General features: G+C 40.7%; 1 protein-coding gene across 1 annotated transcript in view; it reads left to right on the top strand.

The window, feature by feature from the left end:
* Nucleotides 1-2694, top strand: part of UCK2 (uridine-cytidine kinase 2) — a 147208-nt gene extending 144514 nt beyond the window's left edge. Inside the window, exon 7 of the mRNA XM_044301108.1 lies at nt 1766-2694. Coding sequence (XP_044157043.1) covers nt 1766-1908 — 143 coding nt within the window. The 3' untranslated portion in view covers nt 1909-2694. The remainder of the gene's footprint in view (nt 1-1765) is intronic.
* Nucleotides 2695-21505: the final 18811 nt, after the last annotated feature.

The raw sequence follows: 21505 nt of genomic DNA, 5'->3' as shown, positions 1-21505 counted from the left end.
GTCTCCAGTAATTTTATTGTGTGGCATGAATTCTAGTAATAAAATGCCTTCTGTATCCCAAAAAACTTGTCATGATCTTTCCAGCTGACTGCTGCACACGACATTTCTTTGGAGTTGGTTACCTCTTGTGCTTCTATTGCATGGACTTTTGTTTGGTCTCAGGATTATGATGGTGAACCCCTGTTTCATCACCTATAATAATTTGAGAATATAAGTCTCCAGGATTTTTTTCTAAGCATGTCTACATTTTCTTGGTGACAAGTTTTTTTTGCTCAGGAGTCAACATTTGTGACTCCCACCGGGAACTGACCTTCAATATACCCAATTCATGAGCTAGAACACTGACTTTGACCCGACAATCTTCCAAAATCCTGGACTCCGCTTCACTGCACATTTCCTTTGAAGATGCTTAGAGAGGTCGACCATCTTCAATTGATTCCCTACCCCCATTTAATGCTTGGCTAAAAACTTTATTTGGTAGTAGGAAGGTGCATCATCCCCATATACAGCAATTAAAGATGAGAGAAGTGACTTCGGATGCTACATCCAAAGTCTCTTTGCTAAAAAAAAAGTTATAATTCTGTACGGAGATTCGTCTACCTTCAGTATTAGAATGTATGGGCTCCGATGAGCCGAAGTAAGTTATTCACGAAGTTGTGCGAGACTTCATTGAATAGCTTCGGTAATTTATTATTATAATAAAAAAAGAGTTTGGTTCCAAGTTTTGAAGTGGTTTTTCACTGTAATAATCAAATACCGAAGTTATTCAACTTACTTTGGCTCATCAGAGCCGATACATTCCAATACTATTTGGAGACTAATCTCCGTACAGGATTAACACATTTTTTTGCAAAGCCGCTTCGGATGTAGCATCCGAAGCTGTCTTCACTCATCTTGAACAGCAATCATCTATTCATGGATTTATAGGAATTTCATTGTGGAAAGAAGCTCCAAATCCCTCACTTTCTTTGTAGACCTGCACCTATCGTTTCCCGTGCTTTTCATCAGACTGAGCTGCTACTGTGTGTTGTATGTCTCAATCGGCACAGACATGCTCTGCTCTTTGACACAGACAGAACATGCTGCAGTAGATAACTTATTGAACACCCCTCGTATTACAGTTCATGGTACAAGCGATCGGATGATCACATGTTCAAGACCCCTAAGAGAACTAACATGACAAAATAAATAAAATAACACCATATTAAATTCAAATCTGCCCCCCTTTTCCAATTTTGTACATTAAAAATAAACAATTTGACAATTAACATAATGGGTATTACCGCATCCAAAAATGTCCAAACTTGTAAAATATTAACATTATTCATGCATGGTGAATGCAAGCCCTCACATAGCACTGTTTTTTCAAAAGTTGTAAAACCTAACAACCACACAAATCACGTATTGCTCTAATCGTGCTGACCTGCAGAAAAAGGCAATCATGACATTTTTATATAAAAACAAAATAAATGTCAGACCAAATTTGTGTGCAAAGAAAGCCATAAGATTCCAATTTGTTCATAGATTTCATTCTTGTATGAAGGAGCTGACTTTGGCATTTAATACTTGCAAGCTTCCCTATTTGGTGTGTGGTTTTTCCTTTTATTTATTTTTTGTCTTTTCTATGGTTATGGCTCACTAGAACACTTACCATGTTATTTACTACATAAAGCAACAGAAAACTGTGTGTTTGTATATAATATACAGATTTATTGAAGTATGCAGACTTTACTCTTTTCTTATCTTGCTGTTAATTCTTTCACAGTTGCAATCAACCTGATTGTTCAGCACATCCAGGATATTTTAACTGGTGGTTTAACAAAGCGGCAAACCAATGGTTATACGAACGGTTACAGCAGCCATCGGAGTAGGCATTCCTCAGAGTCCAGCAGCAGCCGACCTCACTAACGTGCCCAGTGAAAATGTAACCTGTGTACAAGATTCTTGCAGCTGTACCATGGAGAGACAAGAATCCAGGCTTTATTTGGAGCGAAATAATTTCTTACAGCATATTTACATGCTGACAAGTGCTCAACAAAAGAAGTGTTACTTGACTACTGCAACTAGAACCAAACCTGCTGGAATTTGCTCATGTCTGTGCGGCAGATGGAAATTGGTGGTTTGGTATGCTCATGGTTTGTTGTAGGTGTTTTTTTTTTGTTGTTTTTTTTTTGTAACTGAACTAAGGGAATGTTATGGTGGCTATGGTTATCAAAACTTGAACACTCACGTTAACTACTGTAAATTCATACATCTCCATGGAATCCAGTTGTTTTGTATTTTGTCTCAATGTGGTTTCTGTACTATCCAGTTATTTGCCACAAATGTATTCTTTAAAGGTTTGGCATTCTAAGTGTTTAATGAGAAGACATGGTGAGCATGCATGGGTTATACCTTGTATTTTATTTGGTTTGTTTCAGCCTACTATGTAATATAATGGGTGTGTCTAAACTTGGCAGACCAAAACTCTTGCACTTCTGAAATGCAAGTGGTGTGGTAAATTACATTTTCATTGTTTTTGAAGCTGGCAACTATTTGTTGGATTTACTTTCTTTCCTGTGATATTGCTTATATTTTTGTTTGATCTTTACAGACATCCCACCCTTTTGTGGATCAACTTATTATATGATCTGCTATTCGGGTGCCACAAATATAAAAATTACAAATCTAAAAAAATAAAAATTGAACTTTGAATGAGCTGTTCGGTTACTGTATTTCAACTTGTAATATATTAACATGAATGTGCCCAGATAGGTTAAAATCATTTACATGTACCATTATGTATGTAAAAGAAAATGTCTGTAATATAGTAACATAGTTTATAAGGCTGAAAAAAGACATCTGTCCATCCAGTTCAGCCTGTTTATCCTGCAAGTTGACCCAGAGGAAGACAAAAAAACTGAGGTAGAAGCCCATTTTCCCCACTTAAGGTGAAAAAAAAATTCCTTCCCGACTCCAATCAGGCAATCAGAATAACTCCCTGGATCAACGACCCATCTATAGTAGCTGTATTATGAGGTAACCATCTGTCACACCAGTAAGTGAATACATCTAAGGTACTTTTTAGTAGTTAATGATTGTATATAATTAGTTAGATTATAATCAAATATCCACATGACAGGTTCCCTTTAAGGCTACTTTCCTATTGGTTTGATATCTAGAATTAGCGAATATGACGTATGTATTCGTCTTATTCCTCAAAACGAAGATAACAAAGTATTCTCCATCTTCGTTTTAGCTACCTATCCGTCAACTTCACTAATTCTAGCAATCAAATAGGAAAGTTGACTATAGAGACAGCTGTTTAATTTGCTATGCGATTATATTACTTAAAAAATAAATAGAATAATTCTAATAATTATCAAGTATTATGATTATTCGATTTATAAAAAAAAGCAAAGTAATATAATCGCATAGCAAATTATAAACACAGCTGTCTCTATAGTCAACTTTCCTATTTGGTTGCTAGAATTAGCGAAGTTGACGGATAGGTAGCTAAAACGAAGATGGAGAATACTTTCTTTGTTTTGAGGAATACATTCGTCATATTCGCTAATTCTACCAAGCCAACCATTCTACCAAGCCAACCAATAACAGAGAATTCGATTTAATATAACTTGAAGTCATCGCATTGCGATTTCAACAGCACTGCTATATTCCATGTTCGTTAACTTTGTTAATTCTAGCAAGCTGACCCATTTTTTTTCTTTTCTATGTATAATGCTTCACAAAAGTTAGCTTTAACACCATATTACAGTTACAATCTCATTACGCGATAATGACAACTACATAATTGAGTAAGGCGATTTTGTTGTCCCATATCGAGTATAGCGTGTTGAATCTTTTAATCCTAAAAATCGCTTCACATAAAATTGATCAAACTGTAATATTACACTCCAGAAACACATCCAGGCCTCTCTTGAACTCTTTTAGTGAATTCACCTTCACCACCTCCTCAGGCAGAAAGTTCCATAGTCTCCCTGCTCTTACCGCAAAGAATCCTCTGTAGTTACTGTACTTTTTAACTCACTGATTAGTTGCTGTGGGCAGCATCCACTGTTAAGTTCACAATTCCTGCATTGGTGCAGTGTAGTGTTGTTCTTGCAGTCAAACATACCAAATCCTTGATGGACCCTATTAAAGCCAGTTTGAGGCTGTTGAAAAAACTAAACCAGTCACTGGTGGTATTACAAGAATAATTAATAAAAAAATAAAAAAAAGTTTTTATCACTTTGTACATTGAGTGGCTAATGTGCCACTTACAAGCTGCATGATAGGAATTCATTCTCGTATTATAAATAACTTTAAACTTGTGCATACATAGCAAAATATTTATTTGAAGCAAGAAGACCCTAAGCTCTAAGGAGATCTACCAGAAGAGGATGTGATGCTCTTTAACCCTGTTGGTGCCAGGGGTTTTAGTGCACCCAGCATATGGCATTCCTGAGAGCCTTCATGCAATTTTACATGTATTCCTTATACAAAAACAAAGTACACTCAAATCATACATACTCGTTGGAAAAATTACGCACCTAGCAAATGTTGGATTGCTGCAGAGCTCGGCATGCAGTTATATCTCAGGCAGATATGTCAATGATCACAGCTCTGATTAGACTCTAGGTTTTGCCACAAGGAGTCGCAGCACAGTACACCAGACGCCACCTTTCACTTACTCATCGACTATGCCTGTGATTGTTTCCCTGTGGCTTGATACGGAGGGCTATACTCAGACTAACCCAGGCTATACAAAGCCAGATGCAGTACTCTATTCTAAGGGACTGCAGCCTTATCTTCCAGGACTCCTACCCATGCTAAGAATATTCCCACCCACTGCGCAACAACTGCAGAGGGTGCCACTCAAGTATCTTGCAGTTGAGCCAATATATAGCTTTAAACACTCTACGCTACTTGTGCAGTATTTGAGTGCCGTGTCATGTTAAAAGCTAGGACAGAGTGTATTCAAATATGTAACTAAGAAAGGAACAATATACCAATGTGTGAATAGAAGAGAGGAGAAATTCACAGTCCGGTCCAAGTTTTTTTTGTTACATGGGCTTCATATAAGGAGCAATATGTCCCTCCATTTTATATCACTCTTACCACTGAGGAAGGAACTACTATAGTTCCGATATGCGGTTCGTATAGAAAAAGTATATTGTGTTATTGGAAATATACATCTACCTTTTGCATGCCTATTCCGTGAAGTAGTGGAGATTTGTGTCCCGGGATCTTCATGCATGCGCTAACAAATGTGCCAGCGCGAGCAGAGACTGCAAGCCCCAGCAGGAGGCTGGGGCAGAGGGGAGTCGAGCAGGAGGAAGCGTAAAGCAAGCTAGACATGCATCTGCCTACCCAGTAGTGGCCACATGATGAAGCGGACTAACCGGGGTATTGGTAAGCAGCATGCAATACACTTTATGTGGCCAGATAAGAAGCCTTTCTCCCACCATTACAATGAACTACATTACAATGACTCCATGAGACTAAGCATGAAGTTGGAGTGGCATTACTTATACGAACTGAACATAAGCGGAATAAACTATACATACCACACTTTATGAATTGGATTTAATTCCAATTTGTGTGCGCTGCACAATTGGAAATTTAAGAGGAACTGTGCGAAAAGTTTGATATAATTAATTGAATTGTGTGTGATTTCAAGCATTTTTAGTAAATATGAATTGTTTATAAAGTGTTATTGAATTCTATACGGAGTACTTGAGAGCCAGCCAATGTGTCATTGTTAAATCTAACCAGGTTCCAGCAACAGGACAACACAGCAGCGTTTAAATTTAACAGTTTAATGGGATTAAACAGAACAATACAAGGAAGGGTAAAAAGGAAAGCAATAACATAAAAACTAAGATTGCATCTCTAAAAGATGTGATTCAGGTATTCCTGACAGTGGAGCTTGGCATTCAGTTCTTGTCCTTTATCCAGGGAGTTGATATTCAACTTCTGAAGTTATGGCATGGCCCCACACACACAAACTCCCCCACACATATCCAGGTGAGTTGTTTTAAAACTTTCCCAAGGCAAAACCACCTATATTTCCTTTACCCAATCATATGGTTAACAGATAATATATGTTAGGTCCTGTCCTCCAGCCAATCCATTTGGTGACCTGAGTTAGCTGGAACCAGGAACTTGTTTTCTGTCTCATCAAATAAAGACAGGAGCATAAAATTCTCATAATTCTACACTTGCTTTGCCCAGTGTCAGAGAAAGTTTATTGCCTCACATATCAGTAGGTCAATTTATCAGCCCATTACAATTTGGCCATTAACCCTTTACAACCTTCAGCCTGAATATAGGAAACAGAGTCAATTACAAATGCCTTATGTTTGTCACACCTTCTCCCTTCAAGATGAGAACCCGGGGTGCCAGTCCTTGCAGACTAACTACCAGATCCATAGGCCTAAAGGGTACTAGACTCTCATTAAAAAGGTAATTGGCATTGCCATGTTGACTGCCTTTTTTGTACTAAATGTTGAAGTTGTACATTTGCAAGGATAGGCTCCACCTCACCAATTATTATTATTATTATTATTATTTTTTGGCCAGCGAATCTTTGTAGCCAAACCGGGGGTTATGGTCAGTTATTACTGTAATGTCTCTTCCATAAAGATTAGGATGCATCTTCTGCAGGGTTCAAACCACAGCCAAACATTCCTTTTCTATAGTTGAGTATGCTATCAATCTGTACAATAAAGTGTTTTTTTGTAATCTGTAATTTGTAAATTGGGCCTTTCTTTAAAGGGGTTGTCTGACCTTTGTTATTTCCAGTCTCCCTCACAGCTCTCAGGGCCTTTCTTTCCTGCAGGGCAGGGAGGATGCAACCCTGTCCATTTCTTCTGTTTTCTAGCTCCTGAGGCTCTCACTGTAGTAGAATCAGTAGCAGCCTCTGGGATAGCAGAGCAGATCATGACATCCAATTGTCATGATCTGTTGTGTGTGATGTGAAAGAAGTTCCCCCTCCATTTCATCAATATCCAGTTTCCCCTTTCCAGTGATTCTTGACATCTCTTGTTCCAATCCCTGCTCTGCCAGCTGCGCTCCGGAGGATGCTACTTTAGTAGAATCATTAGCAGCCTCTGCGATAGTGAAGCAAAGCAGATCGTGCTGTTAGACATTAAGTACCTCCGTATAGCACAGCTACAGGGCTGTAGTGCATGCCCTGTAGCTGTGCTATTGATCCTGGCAGTTTGGATAGGAACTCAGAAGAGGGGGCAGGAAGTGGATGCATATGTGCAAGAGTTAGTGCGTGCTCGCTCCCGTGAAACCTGGCCACCGCAGCAGTCGGAGAATAGTCCAGTTGTGCACCTGGCAGCCACCACTTAGATACAGACCACTCGGTAATAAAGAGGAATTCAAGGAGACACAGGCACATTTGCTTATGGATGTACAGTACAGACCAAAGGTTTGGACACACCATCTCATTCAAAGAGTTCTCTTTATTTTCATGACTATGAAAATTGTAGATTCACACTGAAGGCATCAAAACTATGAATTAACACATGTGGAATTATATACATAACAAAAAAGTGTGAAACAACTGAAAATATGTCATATTTTAGGTTCTTCAAAGTAGCCACCTTTTGCTTTGATTACTGCTTTGCACACTCTTGGCATTCTCTTGATGAGCTTCAAGAGGTAGTCACCTGAAATGGTCTTCCAACAGTCTTGAAGGAGTTCCCAGAGATGCTTAGCACTTGTTGGCCCTTTTGCCTTCACTCTGCGGTCCAGCTCACCCCAAACCATCTTGATTGGGTTCAGGTCCGGTGACTGGAGGCCAGGTCATCTGTTTCAGGGACCCATCATGCTCACCGAAGCTCTGTTGGGCACAGCTGGTTTCCGGCAGCTCTCCAAGAATAGTGCCATACATAGTACAGCGGCTGGGCTTGGTATTGCAGCTCAGCCCCATTCATTTCAGTGGGGCTGAGCTGCAAGTAGGCCATGTGACTAATGTACAGTCATGTCACATGGTCTAGGAAGAGGCCGTGGAATTCTCCTGGGGATAGGTCATCAATATTTATTACTGGATAACAACTTTTGCCTTTTGGGCCCTGACTATCCAAAGACACCACATAATTGTGGTCATTTAAGTGTCTGATAACCTTGTATTGCCCAGTTCACATAGCCTGGAGCTTGTTCAGTTGGTTTTGTGAAAAAAGGAAAGGAGTACCTTGCAAAAGCATGGGAACCCAAGGAGCTTTGAGCACTTAGATAATTTTGATCGAGGCTTCAAACCTTAAAGGGAAAATGTCACCTCCCAAAACAATCCCCAGCCGCCATCAGTGTGTTTCTGATGATGCAGCAAAAGTACTTAAAGCGTTTCATCCCCTGACCGGTGCGCTTCTCCACACATGCTTTAAGTCAAGAAGGCAGCTGCTTCCTTTCTTCAAGTCACGGTAACCACGCACCCTTCGCTGTGACTGACAGCCGGCAGTTCGGCTGGCTTTGACAAAATCTCTACATAAGCGCTGTTGGTCACAACGAAGGGGAAGGGGGCGTGGTTACCGTGACTTGAAGCAAGGAGGCTGCTGCCTCATTGACTTCAAGAATGTGTGGAGAAGCACACCGGGCGCCGGATGAAACGTTTTCAGTACTTTTGCTGCATCTGCCTTCAGCTGGCGTCTTGAGAGGTGGCAGGTTCCCTTTGAATAGCCTGTTAGGGTTCAGGCTTGTTCTAACCATCATTAGAAAAGGCCAGGTGATTCAAATTTCAAAACTTTATAAATATCCAGACTCATGAGAAAACAGCAGCCATGGGTTCTTCTAAGCAGCTACCTAACACTCTGAAAAGGAAAATGATTGAGGCCCACAAAGCAGGAAAAGGCTATAAGAAAATAGAAAAGCGTTTTCAGGTTGCCATTTCCTCAATTCTAAATGTAATTAAGAAATGGCAGTTAATGGGAACGATGGAGGTCAAGAGAAGGTCTGGAAGACCAAGGAAAATGTCAGATGGCTGCTTGCGGGATTGCTAGAAAGGCAAATCAGAACCCTTGCTTGACAAAAAAAAAAAACTTCAGGAAGGTTTAGTTTGGTACATTGTTGTCCTTATTATAAAATTTTGTTTCAGAAGTTTGCAAAAGAACATCTAAACAAGCCTGAAGCATTTTGAAAACAAGTCTTGTGGACTGATGAGGTTAAATCCAACTCTTTGACCACAATGAGCAAAGGTATGTTTGGAGAAAAAAAGGCACAGAATTTCATGAAAAGAACACCTCTCAGGGCGTGGCTAGGCTGCTGAGAGAAATGGCCACATGAGAGAGGTGCTCCGGCACAGAAGCGACTGCTACACGAGCAAACCCACTCAGCATTAGTCTGCCCCCTTCAATGGCCAACACTCTCCCTGACATTATGGGGAAGTTGAAGAGGCAGCTGCACTCAAAGACAGCAGTCTGGAGGATTACTTCAACAAATGATGGCGCCGAACCCTGCAGAGCAATGTCTCCGCCGTCACCTCTCTGCAGCTTGTTTCCCTCACAAGCATCGGGACCGCTGTCTCCTCAAGGGGCCTCTGGTACACATATCCCTCCGACACCGGAGGATGTCAGATCCCCCACAGACGTCGCACGAAAGATCCAAAATTGCACCCGGACCGACTCACCTCTGGAACCCCCTTCACTCAGCCAGCAACGCCTGAGAATGGGGAGAGAGACAGGGGACCAAACTCAGGTCAGTCTAAGCAGTAATACTGTTATGCCTGCCACCCTGGCCACAGTCTCCTTCCAGGATTACCCCATCTCAGATAAACCCCTGTCAGAGGACACGTTAAAGAACATTCTCCTGGCACTGAAATCCTCCCTGCACGCAGACATAGCAGACTTGATTAGCCCTCTCATTGCCAGAGTGCAAGGAGCAGAAGATAGAATCCTTCATGTTGAAAATAAACTGGAAGAGTTTGCTACTTCCCAGAACTCTGTTATTGAGGCTCATAATGATATGGCAAACGAATTATAAGCCATGAAATTGATAGCAGACATAGAAGACCTGAAAGGCCTTATAAAGACTCTCCTACCACATATTCCTGCACCTGATATGATAATCGATAGTGATGAGCGGGAGGTGCCATATTCGATTTTGACTAAATTCGCGAATATTCGCTAGAATATTAGTTTCATATTCGTCTAAATTGAATATTCGTCATTATTCTAGTTATCGCGATTAATATGCGATTTAAATAATCGCGTATTAAGATTGTGACTTAAAGGGAACCTGTCACCAGTTTTATGGTGTCCTAACTAAGGGCAACATATATAAGTGACTGATTCTCTTCAAAATGCTGGGTCACTTTCTTTAATTGACCAAGTCAATCTGCCAATATCTTGTATTGAAAAGCTCCAGCTGATAATGATGAGTCATGAATATTCATGAGCTCCTGACTCTCCCCGCCCACTTGCTGCTGAATGACAGTTTGTTTCCATATGAATCAGCAGCAGGTGGGCAGGGGAGTGGCTATAGCTCTGAATTAAATATACGCTGGACTCAATGACATCATGCTGGACTCAAATCAGCTCATTAGCATGCAGCATGCGGCATCTTTGTGTGTATATTATGAGGTAACCATCTGTCACACCATTAAGTGAATACATCTAAGGTACTTTTTAGTAGTTAATAATTGCATATAATTAGTTAGATTACAATCAAATATCCACATGACAGGTTCCCTTTAAGGCTACTTTCCTATTGGTTTGATATCTAAAATTAGCGAAGATGACGAATGTATTCGTCTTATTCCTCAAAACGAAGATAACGAAGTACTCTCCATCTTCGTTTTAGCTACCTATTCGTCAACTTCGCTAATTCTAGCAATCAAATAGGAAAGTTGACTATAGAGACAGCTGTGTTTAATTCGCTATGCGATTATATTACTTTTTTTAAAAAATAAATAGAATAATTCTAATAATTATCAAATATTATAATTATTCTATTTATTTAAAAAAAAGCTAAGTAATATAATCGCATAGCGAATTATAAACACAGCTGTCTCTATAGTCAACTTTCCCATTTGATTGCTAGAATTAGCGAAGTTGACGGATAGGTAGCTAAAACGAAGATGGAGAATACTTTGTTATCTTCGTTTTGAGGAATATGAGGAATACATTCGTCATATTCGCTAATTCTACCAAGCCAACCATTCTACCAAGCCAACCAATAACAGAGAATTTGATTAATATAACTTGAAGTCATCGCATTGCGATTTCAACAGCACTGCTATATTCCATATTCGTTAACTTCGTTAATTCTAGCAAGCTGACCCATTAGAAACCCAGCTGTAAGTTGAAATCGTAATGTGATTACTTCAAGTTATATTAATCGCATTGCGATTTCAACTTAGAAGATAACAAAATATTCTACATCTTCCTCAATTATAAGTTATAATCGCATTACGCGATAATGACAACTACGTTATTATCGAGTAAGGCGATTTTTTTCTTTCTATGTATAATGCTTCACAAAAGTTAGCTTAACACAATATTACAGTTACAATCGCATTACGCTATAATGACAACTACGTCATTATCGAGTAAGGTGATTTTGTTGTCCCATATCGAGTATAGCGTGTTGAATCTTTTAATCCTAAAAATCGCTTCACATAAAATTTATCAAACAGTGTTGGATACTTGGTATACTAGACATCCGTTAAAATAAGCGAAAATGTCTATAGAAATATAAATGGCGGGACATTTAGCACAGAAGTGGCCATGAAAAAAGAAATGCGATTTTAATTAAACGCGATAAAAAGTGATAAAATCGTAATATATATTTTTTTTTAACGAACTGACAGAGGAGAATCGTGAACCCTCCCTTTTCCTAGCTTGAATAGCCAATGGGAATGGCCTGTCATACCTTAGCAAAATCCATAGCAACCAATCGGTTAGTAGCCTGCCCCCTCACTGTATAAATAAAGACGCCACCTGGTTGCCATTTTGTGGGTTTAGTTGTTGGAGTGAGAGGAGCAAGAGCGTTTGTCAGTCTGTGAATTGTGCATTAATCGAAATTACAGTTTATTAGATAGATAGGGATTAGGGAAGTGAATAATTAGATAGTTTGTAGGGTGCAGGGTAGGTCAGAAACTTATTTTAGGCAGTGTTAGGGCTCATTTTATTATATAAAGTTCAGTGTAGAGTAGGGACTAGTTAGTTTGAATTGATCAAATACAGATAGGGAATTAGATAGTACTCTCAGGATCAATTAGCTTAGTTTTTAGGGTTTAGTGTAGGATCAACTTTATTATTTACAGTTATAGTTAGGGTTTAGGTTAACTTTGGATATATTCGCTTAGTGTAGGGTCTTGGTTTAGTGTCCTTCTGTGTAAATTTGTAGTCTTTCATTGTCTGTTCCGAGTTTATTCATTTTGTCCTAGTCTGTCTGTCCGTCTTTGTCTGTAGGTAGGAGAGAATTTTTTTTTTTTTTTACTGTTACTTGTGTTCTACAAAGGATGCTGTGCAGGTGGCTCACTATGATTTGACACGACAGGTGCACAGGTTCAAAGAAGAACCCCCTGATTCTGATAGATATAGTATAAACTGGGTAGAACCGGCACTCAAAACAGTCGGATTGCACGTGGGAATTGAATAAAAATATTTATTAAACAATAAACGCTATATCCTGAGTGCACCAGGGTAAAATTCATATAAAAAACATATAAAACAAATAAAAAGCATATAACCTCAGTGTTAACCAAACGGATATAATTTTCTAGGGCACAAGAATCTGAATGCTAGGCACAGAGGGCTGCATCCGTGTCCCCCCACTTGGGTAGGCTATTAGATCACAGTCGTCTGCGACGGAGCAATACAGAGCTAATTGAATACTGTGCTTCAAGTATATTCGCAGGTAGTATTCACATGTAGATTTCACATAATCTTAAATGCGTATAAATAAAATCTTATGCCACCGTATAGGGTATGGGAAAAGATATTTGAAGATGAACTGTGTTTTACACCATGATTAAGTTGTCCATCACCTATAGTGGTCTCGAATTCAATAAACTGTATGTGAGAAAGTCACTAGTCCAGCACGTCTCTTATCACCGTGCTTATGCCGCCTTGCGTACAGCGGTTCGGTATAATTCCACTTGAATTTGTATTACTCACTGTGTCCCGTGTGAATTCACTCGGTTAGGTCTGCGGAAGGATTTCTGCCGTGGCGTCCCACGCTTCAGTCTTTCTCCGCTGTGTTTGTATCGGGTCCGGTTATCTGTTTGGATCCCGTCTCTACTCTCGTTAGAGACCTATATCAGCTGTTTCACTTACGTGAATTTTACAGCGCTTCTTTGACTTACGTGAGTAAGTGGATAAGTTTTAGTACATGGCCATGCACCGCTGAGATGGTTCTTTCACAGGTAATATGCCCAGACGCGTTTCGAGATATCTTATCTCTCTTCCTCAGTGGGTATGACCTGTGAGCACTAGTCTCGCATTTTATATGCTCTCATCTCGATTGGCTAATTGGTTTCACCTGTTCCAAAGCTTGTGTGGGAGAATGGAGCCTTGCTTTTCATTGACCTTTGCTTTATCCTTTATCCTTTGCTTTATTACATGTCTTAATATAAGGGTCAGATCTCTGATTTTGAGATGTGACTGTCCACAATAATCTCAAAGAGGATTTTAATCCTGAATGGTAGGTATCGATCAATATCCTCTTGAGGGCTGATTAACTCGATATTAGAATATTATTGTAGTTTTAATATTACTTTTTTATTTTATTATTTTCAAGGAATGGTAAATCTGTTTCTCTTTCTTGTATGTATCCTTTTCTATAATCTTTATTCCTCAGTTTTAATATAATTTCTTTTTGCTATTGCGTTTTTTTAGTGCGATTTATATTTATGATTTTTTCATGCGGTTATTTTAAGGATGCGTTTTTTTTCATCATTTTTTTTATTATTTGTTTTTATACAGAATAGTCCTATCTCCCTTCTAGAGAAGTTTTTCAGCTCAATCGGAGATATTATATTTTCATTTTTCTATATATGAAAAATCGTTGCTCCCTTTTTCAATTTCATAGTCAATCTCTATTTTCCATCCATACTACTGTAGATGAATTTATACTTATGCTCAATTTTATTTTCCTCCAGCATCTTATTTGAGTCTTATAGTTTAGATAAAACCAAAAATTTCCAAATCTGAATTTAACCCCACAGGGAGAAGGCTGACAAAATCATAGATCCTTCTGGACTCAGCCCGTGACATTCTCATGATGTGATTACCTCCTCTCCAGTGTATGTCCACCTTTTCCAGGGCCACAAAAGAAAAGCCCTTGGGGTCACTGTTGTGCACCATTTTAAAGTGCTTGGATAAGGAGTGATTTTCATATCCTTTTCTGATATTGTTTAGATGTTCCGTGATCCTCACTCTCAAGGGTCTCTTAGTCCTGCCGATGTATTGTTTTTGGCAGGGGCACTGGAAAAGGTAGACAACACTGGAGGAGTCACATGTCAAACAGCCCTTAATGTCCAACGTGAATTGATTCTGAGTGGATTGTACCCTACTTATCTTTTTTGGAAATGTTGAGTTTTTACACCACGAACACCTCCCACATCTGTAGAACCCATTCATCTTCAGCCATTTTTGAAGTGTAGGTGCCTCTTTTTTCTTGTGATTAATTATTGAAGGTGCTATTTTTAAACCTAAATTTGGTCCTTTGGTGAAGGTGATTAATGGGAAAGTGTGTAACATAGGTCCAATGACCTTGTCTCTTAATAGGAAGTGCCAGTGTTGGTTTATAATGTGTCGTATTTGTTTAGATTGTGAACTATAAGGTAGGATTAATCTCAATTCGCCTTCCTTATTTGTATTTTTGTGATTATTTGGCTGAAAGAAGGTCTCTCTCTCTGTTTCTCTTATTTTTTCCAGAGCATCTGTCAGGACTTTTTCGGGGTAGCCCTTACATTCGAATTGTTGTTTCATTTTTAGGGCCTCCATTTCGAAATCCACTTCCTCGGTACAGTTTCGCTTTATACGGCGGAACTGACCTGAGGGGATATTTAGCAGCCACTGGGGTAGGTGGCAGCTCGTGAATGGTATAAAACTATTTTTCGCTGTTGGCTTATAGTGAGTGTTGCACCTATATTTGTTATCACGTTGTGTAATCTGGATGTCCAAAAACTCTATAGATGTTTCTTTAATTTTGGACAAAAAGATCAAGTTTTTATCATTGTGGTTTAGGGTCTCTAAGAATTCTTGCAATAGATGTTCATCTTTTCTCCATACAAACAGGACGTCATCAATGTAGCCACGCCATAGGGCCAGGTCCGTCCCCAGTTTAGGGGTGATGTTTTCATGTTCCCACTGTGCCAAGAACAAATTTGCATAACTGGGGCGAACCTGGTCCCCATGGCCGTCCCACATAGCTGCAAGAAATGGTCGCCCTCAAAATAAAAATAGTTGTGATGGAGTATAAACTGAATCCCCTCCATCAGAAATTCGATCTGTTTGGTGCATAGGGTACCATCCATTTCTAGTTTTAATTTTACTGCTGTCATACCTTGGTCATGTCTTATGCTGGTATAAAGGGACTGAACATCTAATGTCCCAATGATCCAGCCTGATTCTACATCAAGACCCTCTAACGTCCCAATAATATCTGTGGTATCTCGAATATATGATTTAGTCCTCCTCACCACAGGCTGTAATAATACGTCAATGTACTGGGAAAGATTCGAGGTAATTGACCCTATCCCAGATATTATGGGACGTCCAGGTGGTTGTTCCAAGCATTTATGAATTTTGGGCAGGCAGTAGAAGACTGGAAGTCTTCCCTGTGTGCCCAAAATAAAATTCCGTTCTTGATCGGACAATATATTGTCCCTTACACCTCTATCACAATAATTTGCGAGACTTTTTTTAAATTCCTGTCCTGGGTCTGCCTTTAATTTTTTGTATGTAGTGGTGTCTCCCAGTTGTCTGAGACACTCATCAATATATTGTGTGGTATTCATGACCCCTTATCTGCGGGGCGTATTGTAATGTTTTCTTGTTTCAGCAGTTCTTTAATGGCCCGGATTTCCCCTCCTGTTAGATTGTTCCTTTGGCTCTGTCTATCCTTGATCTTTCTCAGATCACTCTCAACTGATCTTTGAAATGTTGCCATGTCATGGCCGATCTAATTTTTTGGAAATTTTCTTGATTTATTCTTCAGATTGGTATGTTGCTCTCCTCCCTTATTCTCATTGTCATCACATATTTGGGGTTCTACTGTTATGGGGTTCTTTTGAAAGTACTTCTTTAGACATAATTTCCTCATAAATTTTTGCAGTCCTATGTATGTGTCGAATTTGTTAAGTTTGGATGTGGGTGCGAATTTCAGTCCTTTATCTAGGAGTTTTATCTGTGTATTCGTAAGTACTGTGGAACTTATATTAACTATTGAATCTAGTGCGGTTATTAATTTCTCCTTCTGTCTCTCCCCCTTCTTTCTCTGTCCTCTTCTTGTTTTTCTATCTCTGATTTTGTGTATTGATGTTGGTGGCTGAAGATGAATGGGTTCTACAGATGTGGGAGGTGTTCGGGGTGTAAAAACTCAACATTTCCAAAAAAGATAAGTAGGGTACAATCCACTCAGAATCAATTCACGTTGGACATTAAGGGCTGTTTGACATGTGACTCCTCCAGTGTTGTCTACCTTTTCCAGTGCCCCTGCCAAAAACAATACATCGGCAGGACTAAGAGACCCTTGAGAGTGAGGATCACGGAACATCTAAACAATATCAGAAAAGGATATGAAAATCACTCCTTATCCAAGCACTTTAAAATGGTGCACAACAGTGACCCCAAGGGCTTTTCTTTTGTGGCCCTGGAAAAGGTGGACATACACTGGAGAGGAGGTAATCACATCATGAGAATGTCACGGGCTGAGTCCAGAAGGATCTATGATTTTGTCAGCCTTCTCCCTGCGGGGTTAAATTCAGATTTGGAAATTTTTGGTTTTATCTAAACTATAAGACTCAAATAAGATGCTGGAGGAAAATAAAATTGAGCATAAGTATAAATTCATCTACAGTAGTATGGATGGAAAATAGAGATTGACTATGAAATTGAAAAAGGGAGCAACGATTTTTCATATATAGAAAAATGAAAATATAATATCTCCGATTGAGCTGAAAAACTTCTCTAGTAGAAGGGAGATAGGACTATTCTGTATAAAAACAAATAATAAAAAAAATGATGAAAAAAAACGCATCCTTAAAATAACCGCATGAAAAAATCATAAATATAAATCGCACTAAAAAAACGCAATAGCAAAAAGAAATTATATTAAAACTGAGGAATAAAGATTATAGAAAAGGATACATACAAGAAAGAGAAACAGATTTACCATACCAGGGGGCCCAGTGTCAGGGGCTCCACTGGTAAGAGCGGCAGGCAGCAGCCAGCTCCTACTGTGCGCACCGAGCCTGAACAGGTGCAGGTATCCTCCGCCCCATCTGACCAGAAGTTTGGGCGGAAGTCGCCTGTTTGGGCCTATTTCACCCTGGCAGCAGATGATGTCACAATTGGCATCTGTCAGCTATGTCATGCCAGGGTGAGGAGAGGGAGGTGTTTGGCTCGGCTGGGTACCACTGTCCTGACCCAGCACCTTAGAGTCAATTACTGGCGGGAGTGGGAAGCTAGCCTCCCTCAAGCGACTGTCTCCACAGCTGCTGAGCCCCCCAGCAAGCGTCCCCGTAGCTACTCATGTGTGGTGCACGTCCACTGCCAGGCCGTGATTCAGCTTGTTAGCTTAGGGGAACGGAGACACACTGGACCTAATGTTCTATCAGCCCTACAGGATCAGGTCCAGAAGTGGCTAACACCCCGAAGGCTCCAGGCAGGTATGGTTGTCTGTGACAACGGCATAAACCTCATCACCGCCCTCCATGCTGGCAGTCTGACACACGTCCCCTGCATGGCACATGTCCTCAACCTGGTTGTACAGAAATACCTTCGCACATTTCCAGGGTTGAGCGACATTGTGCAACGTGTCCGTCGGATTGCCAGCCACTTCCGATGCTCCCCAACTGCCTCTGTGTCCCTGTCCAGACTGCAGCGGGACAACAGCCTGCCCCCTCACAGGCTGCTTGTCGACAGAGTGGCGCGGTGGAACTCCACCCTCCACATGCTGGAGAGGTTGTGGGAGCAGAGAAGGGCGGTGAGGGAATACCTGCTTGACCTAGGCACTCCAGGGCCAACCAACCCACTCCCATACATCACTGATGCGGAGTGGGGGCAGATACAGCAGGTCTGCCACGTCTTGGCCCCATTTGAGCATGCGACCAAGATTGTCAGCGGGGAGCATGTCGGCCTCAATTACGTGCTCCCCTTAGTGTTCCTGCTGGACAGGACACTAGATCGTCTGCTCGAGGCTGGGGAGAGTGCCTTGGTGGAGCAAGATGAGGCGGCCTTGCTCCACCAGGACCAGGCCCAGGATGATGTGGAGGAGGAGGAGGAAGACATTCACAACGTCCAGGAGTCTGCGCCTGGTCAGGAGGGAGAGACGTGTTGGGGGCACCGTTAGTCCGGGGGTGGGGCAGCAGCAACAGGGACCATCATGAACAGCAGCTTGAGGACCAGGATGTCATGGTCCCTGGCAGCCATGAGGAGGCACAGCGGGCTGTCCTCTTCCCTATGGCTGCCCACATGCTGCGCTGCCTCAGGAGGGACCCCCGGATCAGGAAAATGAAGGAGAGTGACAATTTCTGGTTGGCCAACCTTTTAGACCCTATATGCAAGGGGAAGCTGGAGCAGTTCATCCCAGCCAGCCGGAGACAGGACCGGATGTCTCATCAAACGACTGGAGGAGGCTAACCCGCGGCCTCAGGCTCCAGTTCTTCCAGCCGATGGCTGGTCCCAGCAGCATCAGCCGAGTTGGTGACCTTATGGGTGAGATGAGGCAGTTCTACCAGTCTGTGCGACCCAGTAGCAGCAGCAGTAGTGGCTGACTACATGGGATCAGTCGGTGCTTCCGACAGCATGAGCACCGATGACCCCATGGAGTACTGGGTCACCAGGCTGGACACCTGCCGTGAGCTCGCTCAGTTTGCGCTGGAGCTACTGTCTTGCCCCCCACTCCAGCATACTGTCTGAGCGGACTTTCGTGGACAGACTAACATTAATCAAGATGAACGAGTCCTGGATCAGCAGTGACTTCTTGGCCCCCGCTGTCGGTTCAGGCCGTTGAGAGGTCCCTTGTCCATCTCTCTCCTTTTTTCTCCCTCCCAAAATCCGTTGTTTTTTAATATTTTTAACTTATTTATTGATATTTTTAATTATTTATTAAATTATTTATATTTATATATGAATTTAACTATTTATTAATTAAAATGAATTTAATTTTGATAAATTTAGTTATAAATTTATTGAAGAATTATTTATTTTTCTATTTATTAGATATATATACATTTATTTATGATTTTGCATTATATTTTATCTATTTATTAATTTATTAATCATGAATTTTAAAATGTATATATATGTATTGTTTTTTTAAGTTTTTTATTTTTAAATTTAATATAATCATGTATGTTTTAATTCAGTAATAGTGTGTATGAATTATTATTTTTATTATTTACATATTGATTAACGATTTTATTTCTTGTAATGTATTGATCATGTTTTAATAAATATTAGTATTGATTGTGATAATTAATATATTTATAGTTATATTCACATATATATATTGTATTTCTAAATGTATTAATGTATAATATGTAGACTATTCAAATTATGAAATGTACAGTTGTTTTTTAATTATATTTATGTATTGATTAATGTCAGTATTGATCCATTTTTAAATAATCAGACATTATTTATTTTCTTAATTTATTTTTTTAAGTAATTAGTGTGCATGGCCACACAGCACACAATCTGACCTCACTAGTCTGCTCCAGGTTTCCCGATCAGGCATATGGAAGATGCAGCAGAACACTGTTTTCGCTTACAACGACATCATGTGTTTTCTCGAAGCCAGAGGGCTGTGGAAGTGTCGGTGTTTAGCAGCGGCCCTTTCGTTCCTCCTCATGTCTGTGAGGAGGAATGTGTCCCGACGCTCCACCCACCCATACACGATCAGTATCGCACACACGATAGTCTACATCCAGCTGCTACACCCATCCCTCATGTGCCTTTGTGAGCACCAAAGTCAGTGATGAGCCAAGTTTCATCGGCCGGAGTCTGGAAGTGTTCCGTCATGATCCGAGTGGGGCAGCGCAAACTCCCTTTGGCGATGAAGCAGCGTTGTTCCAAAGCTGATGGAAGGGTCCACATTGGGGCTTCCACCAGTGAGCAACCTGCATGATCTCTTGCCGGTCCTAGGGCATAATGATCCATTTTAAGTGGCTATTTTGAACAACCGGGGTATTGATGTCAGACGCAAAGGGTGCATACTTCAGCATGGCACAGCGGATCGCCAACACTGTCATCCAGCACAGTGCATGTTTCAGTCTGTTAAGAGGGGAGCAAATGTTCTTCAGTTACATAGAACTGACAGTAAACTGTGCATAACGATTAGCAGTTTGTCTCCTTTTACACGGGCGTCGCAGATATGGTCCGAATGTGTCGCGTGTGCTTTCATGCAAAATCATGTGATTTTGCAAGCAAAGTTAAAGAGGACCTTTCACCTGTAAAAACAATGTGAACTAATTATGCTGGCATGGAGAGCGGTGCCCGGGGATCTCACTGCACTTACTATTATCCCCGGGCACCGCTCCGTTCTCCCATTATGCCCTCCGGTATCTTCGCTCTGTAAGTTATAGTAGGTGGTGTCTGCCCTTGTCCTGTGGGCGTCTCCTTCTCCTAGGCTGTAGCGCTGGCCAATCGCAGCGCACAGCTCACAGCCTGGGAGGTTTTTTTCTCCCAGGCTGTGAGCTATGCGCAGCGATTGGCCAGGAGAAGGAGACGCCCACAGGACAAGGGCAGACACCGCCTACTATAACTTACAGAACGAAGATACTGGAGGGCATAACGGGAGAACGGAGCGGCGCCCGGGGATAATAGTAAGTGCAGTGAGATCCCCGGGCGCCGCTCTCCATGTCAGCATACTTAGTTTACATTGTTTTTACAGGTGAAAGGTCCTCTTTAAGTTATTCATTTTTTTTCCACGGTGGTTCAATGCGTTTTGATGCGCTTTTCACGTCTCAGTTAAAAAAATTAAGATTTATTTACAACATATCTTACCAACCATCATTGAAAAACGCAATGTGTCCACACCTGCTTGAGGATGCGATGCATTTTTCACGCAGCCCCATTAACTTCTATGGGCCCTGTGTTGCTTTAAAAACGCAGGATAAAAAACAAACTGCATTTTTGAAGCAATGCTCAACTGATGCGTGAAAAATAAAAGCTCATGTACACAGATCCATAAAAAAATAATGGCTCAGGATTCAGGGCGTGTGTTATGCGTTCACATCACGCATTCCTCCTGCGCATTTAACTTGCCCGTGAGAAAGAAGATGGATTTTTTATAAATTTATAATATAGTATTCTTTGAGGATTTATATAAATCTAGATTAATATGG

Source organism: Bufo gargarizans, chromosome 7 (assembly GCF_014858855.1).
Source record: "Bufo gargarizans isolate SCDJY-AF-19 chromosome 7, ASM1485885v1, whole genome shotgun sequence".
Lineage (NCBI taxonomy): Eukaryota > Metazoa > Chordata > Amphibia > Anura > Bufonidae > Bufo > Bufo gargarizans.
The sequence above is the reverse complement of the archived record's forward strand: the minus strand, read 5'-3'. Positions and strand labels throughout refer to the sequence as shown.